The following is a 6,873-nucleotide window of genomic DNA, read 5'->3' as shown; positions in this document are numbered from 1 at the left end:
TGGTATAAAGAAGAATATAAATTGACTTTTGATGCCACAAATCGTGCAACACAGCGCTCTAAATTGTATACAATCAGTACGTTGCCATGACTTCAAGGAATGGGTTCCAAGCTTGGAGGAGACACCTAAACAGAGCATACTTGACGTAGTTGACGCACTGTTGGCGTCCGTTGCCACTTGTTGGAGCGTCGCTTGTTCTTTGTTCTCTGAGTACAAGGAAAAATATTTGCAGAAGATGGAAGAGTTTCACAAACGCTATGCTAGGATATGCCGAGAGCATCATGTATACCCATTAGAGGTTGTTCAAAATCACATTCGAAGCTTTTTTGATGGCGGATTGGTCGGGGAAGGGAATTTGACTTCTGAGAGTATGACCAAGTTGGATCTCTCCTCTAACAATTTAACTCCAGAGGACTGTAATGCACTTGTTACCACTCTTACAGACGATCTCTTCTTCGAAGAGCTATCTTTTTCTGACTGTTTGCTGAGCGACGAATCAAGCAAAATTCTTCTTAGGGGCTTGATGGACAATAAGGCCGTTAAAAGATTAAACTTGAAAGGGAACAACATTCGTTCTGGGGCTGCGGAAGTTTTGGGTCAGTTCCTCAAGAAAAACACTTGTGTTCGGAGTCTTCTGGTTGAGTGGAACTCGCTTGGCTTGTGGGACAATGGAATGAGAGCAGTTTGCGAGGGACTAGCTCTCAATCAAGTATTATTATTTCTTGATTTGAGAAACAATCAGATCACACATGAAGGAGCAAGCCAAATCGCCATTGCACTGAAGCGTAACCAGTGTTTGAGAGGTCTGGATTTACGCTGGAACAACATTGGCCTTCTTGGTGGAAGGGAGTTGTTGGAGGCTTTGAAATACAACAAAAGGCTTGTAGGGTTAGAGCTCACAGGTGAGCAAGAAAAACGTTTTACACCATTGCATTATGACCATTTTCAGAGGGCTATCCAAGGTATAGATAAGAGGGCCATTGACTAAAATCAACCAATCAGAGTGTGTTTTTGCAGGTTGACCCATGAAGAGCTTAAACCAAAAACAATGCGACCCAAATGTTTACTGTAAATCAGAAAAAATCTTCGTCTGTGACAGAAATAATAAACATGACAATAAAGGCCCATTTACATGACAGAAAATTTTTGGCATGGCTCAGGTAAAAATGGTACACGTACATGCAAAAAAAAAGTTTGGCATGGGTAAATTTGTCGTGTAAACAACCCTCCAAGTTTATTTTTTTCCTTAGTGGCCATTTGGCCACCAACTACTTAAGTTTTGGTCACCAGTGAAAAATTTTAGTCACCAAAGTAAGCTGATGCTTTCAATCCTTCCTCTCGATTTTAGTCGCCAGCTCCAAAATTTTAGTCGTCATGGCAACTAAAATGGTCTTAACTTGGAGGGTTGGTAAACGACTTTGCCTCACCTGTGCCGAACCAGAATTTTACCCGTGCTCGGACCTAGTCAAGAGGTAGTCTGAGCACGGATAAAATTGGTATGCGTTCCTGAAAATCTAGCTCGGCTCAAATAAAATGTGTAGTGTAAACGATTAGCCGAGCTGAACCAAGTCTTTTCTGATGAAACTTCAAAGCATACATTTGCAGAAATCCCACTCAATTGACATGGCGTTTGGTGAAATGTTTATTTTAAAAAAATAGTCGCCAAGAAAATCTTATGTAAGAGCTAATGTAAATTCCAGCTGTCTTCTCCAGTTGCTTTTTCTTTCTGGGCGTTAGTGAAGAGAGAAGAAAGCTAAAATTCTGCCTTGGAAGAGCATGATGTAAGGTGTTGATCCGGTAATGCAGTCAAAAAGATGCGCGCCTTATATGTCACGTTAAAATGAAATAGCGGCATGCGCATGCGCACTAAGGAACAATGTCGTACACTGGCCAAGATGTTGAGCGTTTACCCACACCAAAACATTATTTAACGCAGTTTAGCATGGAAGAAAAAGGATGTGTAAACAAGGTACATGTATGTTTTACAATGTTTTGGGGTACAGGAACCATTTTTAAGCAATGACTTGTAAGTGATGACATCATCGCTTATTGCTATCGCACGACAAGTTCTTTTATTCTGTTGTCTGTTTGGCGCAACTGAACAGAAATCAAGTTTAACTTAACAAGAAATCGCCGCGTAGAATACAAAAGCAAAATACTTCTGTGCAGTCAGAATGGAACACAACAATCTATAAACAAAAGAGACTAATTTTATAAGGTGGGATCTATTAGATTTAGTAGACAGAAATTTCTATTTCTTATAATATACAGGGCCTCCATCAGATCCTAACTATGCTATTTAGACAATCACCAACATTGCTTCTTAGGTTTAAAAAATTTACACCGCAATTAGATAACAGTCTTTATCACGCACAAGGTGTCAGCTACTTTTATTTACATTTGAGTTTTTGACAAATTTCCTAAAAATTATGTTAGACCCTTTGTGAAACATCATCGCTTCTGCCGTTTATTGTCCGAACTGTACCAAACATTTTCCTGCTGTGTAAATGGGCCTTACGACAGGTTGCATAAATCATGCTCTATAGGCTCTCAAAGAAAGACAATATCTTAATTTTTAATAGATGGAATATTACTAAGCTTACCAATGCTGTCTTCCCAGAATACCATTGGGTCATATTGGTCATGGTTTATGCTTTTCACAGAGTCAACGTTTCTCCAGTATTAGGTGTATACAGACCTCCTTGTCAAGACCTAGGACCAATCTTTTCCTTAGTAGAACAGCCGTTGCACTTGTTAGGTTGTCAACAACTTCCTGCTCTCCTCAGAAAATATCAGCAAGTGGAAAACATTGTATTACAATCTTGTTCCAGAGCCAGCACATTTTTGGTCAACAGGTCAGCAGTGATCAAGTGCTCAACAGCTCTGGGCGATTCAAAAACTGGCACACGTGCACAATCAAACCTTAACCAGGAATTTCCAGTTCTGGTTTGATTGTATGTGCGCGCCAGACATTATACATGAAATGAACAAATTTTCAACAGCCAATCAGATTGGGCTGTAGTTTTGGCGGGCTTTCAGTCTATCACAGATGTCTCAATTCTTAGTGCTGACCAATAGGATTGAGGCCTCTGGGGCCGTTGAGATTTTGTTCTTGGTACAAATTATCCAGAGCTCAAAATAATGGCCAGTAAACAGACAATGTCCGGTCAAGATGAAAACTTGTCCGGACAAAGTTTCAGTTTGCCAGTCATTTTGACCAGTCACATAAATGGTTTTTAAAATGATAACTGATGTCCAGAAAAATACATTTATAACATTTTTGATACCAAGTTATATTTTAAGCAATCAACTAATAAGTTCTAATGACTTTTTGATTGTCTTATTAATTTTCTATCACATCCCCGGGGGGTACTCCCTATAATGGCCTATACGGGGGGCTCCGCCCGAAGGGTCCTTTTCGGCTCCAGGTTTAGGGTAGGGATTTCCAATTTGGTTGAAGGGTAGGGATCTCCATTGATTTTTTGGCCTTCTTAAATATTTCCGCGCCTTTTGCTGTTCGTCTTTTGCGCTACATTCAGACTTCCCGTTTTTGTTGTGATGTCGTGTGGTTTGGGTGCCTTTGCTAGGTTCGGGTCCTTTTCTTCTGGTATGGGTGGTTGGACTCCGGGCGGCCTCCCCGTACAACTTTTCGTCCCCCGATCACATCTTACAAGGGTATTAAGAAGCAATCTATTCAAGAATAAAATAAAATGATTTTTGATATGTTATTGTTTGTTTTCTTATAGAATTATGCTGTTATAACATGTAGTTAAGCTTTTCAGCTTGTTCATACCATGTTCATAAGAGTTCTAGTATGCAACATAGACTTATTAAATTCTGTGCATGGGTTGAGCAGGAAACACTTTGTTCTAAAAAGATATTACCACAAGGAGAGTATACAGGATTTGTACCAGTGTTATTTGATCTTCATATAAAAGTAATGTAGATAAACTATGCATTTTCCCCACATGAAGTGCATGCATTCAGGTGCCCCCCTAGTCTCCTTCATATTACTATGCAGAATTCCCTGCCATTTGGGAGCTGTGACCTAAGGAAACACACATGTATAAGTGGCTAAAACCTATGAACTACAAGTTGATTGATTATTTTGATTTATTGATTTATTATCTTGGGTAGGAAACAATATTCCTCAAGACATTATCCATGCTTTGTCTGTCGCCATCCAACAAAATAATGACAGACAAGTAACTTTTGAGGAGCACCGGGCAAGAACTGAAGCTTTGACAAGAGAATTGGAAATCACACAGGAACTCAAAAAACAGGAGGTATGTATTTTAAAATCACTTCTACCCTTAATAGCTGTTGATAACATAAATGAAATTGTTTGCTCGGCAGAGAGAAACAAGCAATAACATGATCCACAGTTACTGTGAGCTTAGCAATCTACCATAATTGGTTGGAAAGGAAACCTATCTAAAAATATTCACGGCTTCAGTAGGATTTGAACCTGTGCCCAGTTCAAAATCTACCCACACTTATTTGGAAGCCAGACCTGTCTTTTTTGTGAGTTTTATCTTTCCCAAGAAGAAGGCAGATGGCAGCATAATAAATGTTGGTTGGTTTTACAATGCCAAAACATACTGTTTGCAAAAGAGCAAAAATAACTCGCACTGCAAAATGAATTCCAGACAAAAAATGTGTGTATAATTTCACCTTTTGATTATCAGCCATTTTATGTAGATCAATGTTATTTTTTAAACGTCTTAGGTGTCAAGTTTGAAAGAAGAAATTGATCAGCAAAGATCCAGCCAGGAACAGCTAAACAGAAGCATGCAAATCAAGATTGATCACTTAAAGACGACTTTGGAAGAAAGGAAGTCAGCGTTTGATTCTTTAACAGCAAAATTGTCATCCACAGAATCTGAATTGCTTCTTTCAAGAAAAATGTGCTCAGAACAAAAAGTTGTTGTGAACAAACTGACACTTGAACTGCAAGAGGAAGGAGAAAACAAGGCTGCAATAGAGCTACAGCACAGAAAGAGTATGAATGAAATGTTGGAGAAAAATCACAAGTTAGAAAACACGGTAAACACCCTTGAAAGAAAAAATAAGAGCTTTGAAAACAAGATTCAAACTTTAGAAAAAGACATTCAAAGCATGGAAAAGCAGTTTGCTGAGAAAGCAAAGGGGAGTGATAAAAAATTTCAGGAAGAGCTGTTGAACACTGAAAGCCGGCTACAAAAGGAAGTAAGTAATCTACACCAGAAAGCTGTAGAATACCGTGAAGCAACAAAAGAAAAGATAGCAAGGTTAGAGGAGGAAAGAAATACATTTGAGGAGGAAGTGAGCAGTTTGAAATCTCAGTTGGTCTCTGTCAAGTGTGCATCAGATGAGGAACTACGCAACACCAAGACACGGTTAAAACAGGACGATATTACCAGGTCTAGACAATATGATGAACATATTTCTCAGCTCCAGCAGTCACAGAGTGAACTTCAAATTCAGAACACAAAACAGCTCGCACAAATCACAGATTTACAGTCACAACTGAATTCAGCAAACAGAGACAGTGAAATGTTAAAGAGGCAAGTGGAAAATCTAAAGCAGCAACTCGAACATAAGGATGCAGACTATAGAAATGAAGTCAATCGATCAAGACTTGAACTTGATTCAGAAAGAAAAACCCAAGCTGAGCTCCGAGATAGAATTTCAGATTTGGAAGATAAGATGACTCAGATGTCCAGACGACACAAGGATGCAATGTCGATAAAAGACAATGAATTAGAACAACTTAGTGAACAGCTAAGATGCAAAGAAAACGACATCAAAAAAATTCATGAAGAAGATTTGAAGAGAGCTGAACTTCTTGAGAAAGCTATATTTAGTTATGTATCTAGCACCAAAAATGCTTCACGTCCAAGCTCACCCTACCGATCCTAGTGAGTGATACGGTCATACACTGCAGATCATTGGCATTTTCAACAACACTCTCTTATAAAGAGATACAATTATTTAACACGATATTTTTATGTGTGTACATGTAGATAATTTATTTAGTAAAAACCATTTTAAGATTCTGCAGTATTACTTTAAAAAGGCAGAATAAAGTAGAATAATTATTGTGAGAACATCGAGATTGTATTTATTGGTTACACTGAGTGTAGTAAAGAACTTATTTTACAAAGATTGCAATTTAATATTTATTTAAATTTATTTTTAAATAAACAGAGTTTTCAAAAAGTTCAAATGGTGTTAAAAAAGTAATATTGATAAAATCAAATTTATGTTCCTTTTAACGCTGCTAATGCCATTGATGTACTGCAATGCGCTGGACACCTGAAGGCAAACGCAGAAGAGGGCGCCCAAAAACAACATGGTGCAGAACGGTAGAAACGGAGTTAAGGGAGCTCAATTACAGCTGGAGCACCATTGAAAAACTGGCTAGAGATAGGCAGGGTTGGAGAAACTTCATTGCAGCCCTATGTGCCACACAGGCATGATGGGCAATAAGTAAGTAAGTAATGCCATTGATGTGTGCCTTAAAAGTGTTGTGTGTGTGACCTTTCTATCGAAAAAGAGAAATTAATTAAACTTGAATGTTCAAGCCTCAAGGGACCAGTTTTCTGAGTTGAAAGATAAATTTCCTTGCATTGTGTAGTTCCTGAAAATGCCTATCCCCCCACACAAGGGAATGGAAATTCCTTTGGGCGGGGCTGTTGCTGTTCCTCCTTTCATTGCACGTTTGGGAAGGTTAAGTGTTCAAGGTTAAATGTACAGAATTAACATACATGAGCAATAAAAATATAAAGACAGGCAAACTGAATGCCTCAGTCTCTGATGATTCATTGTCAAAATGTAAACCTAGTACTAAACTACAAATCTAGAGATGCCACAAACAGGTTAAAATCATAG

At 38.4% G+C, this 6,873-nt stretch overlaps 1 protein-coding gene across 1 annotated transcript; it reads left to right on the top strand.

The window, feature by feature from the left end:
- The first annotated feature begins 31 nt into the window (after positions 1–31).
- Positions 32–6,784, top strand: LOC144661460 (leucine-rich repeat-containing protein 45-like). Its single transcript, XM_078522236.1, has 3 exons — positions 32–902; positions 4,138–4,286; positions 4,729–6,784. Exons 1-3 carry the CDS (start codon positions 32–34, stop codon positions 5,899–5,901), a joined length of 2,193 nt encoding a protein of 730 aa, XP_078378362.1. The 3' UTR covers positions 5,902–6,784.
- Positions 6,785–6,873: the final 89 nt, after the last annotated feature.

Source organism: Oculina patagonica, chromosome 7, assembly GCF_052425735.1.
Source record: "Oculina patagonica isolate OP01 chromosome 7, crgOcupat, whole genome shotgun sequence".
NCBI lineage: Eukaryota > Metazoa > Cnidaria > Anthozoa > Scleractinia > Oculinidae > Oculina > Oculina patagonica.
This window is presented reverse-complemented; position numbering and strand designations above follow the sequence as displayed.

Coding starts and splice junctions, on each gene's coding strand:
- LOC144661460 (XM_078522236.1), top strand. CDS start 32: ATGCCACAAATCGTGCAACACAGCGCTCTAAATTGTATACAATCAGTA. Junction 903..4,137: donor TGTAGGGTTAGAGCTCACAG/GTGAGCAAGAAA, acceptor TATCTTGGGTAG/GAAACAATATTCCTCAAGAC. Junction 4,287..4,728: donor AGGAACTCAAAAAACAGGAG/GTATGTATTTTA, acceptor TAAACGTCTTAG/GTGTCAAGTTTGAAAGAAGA.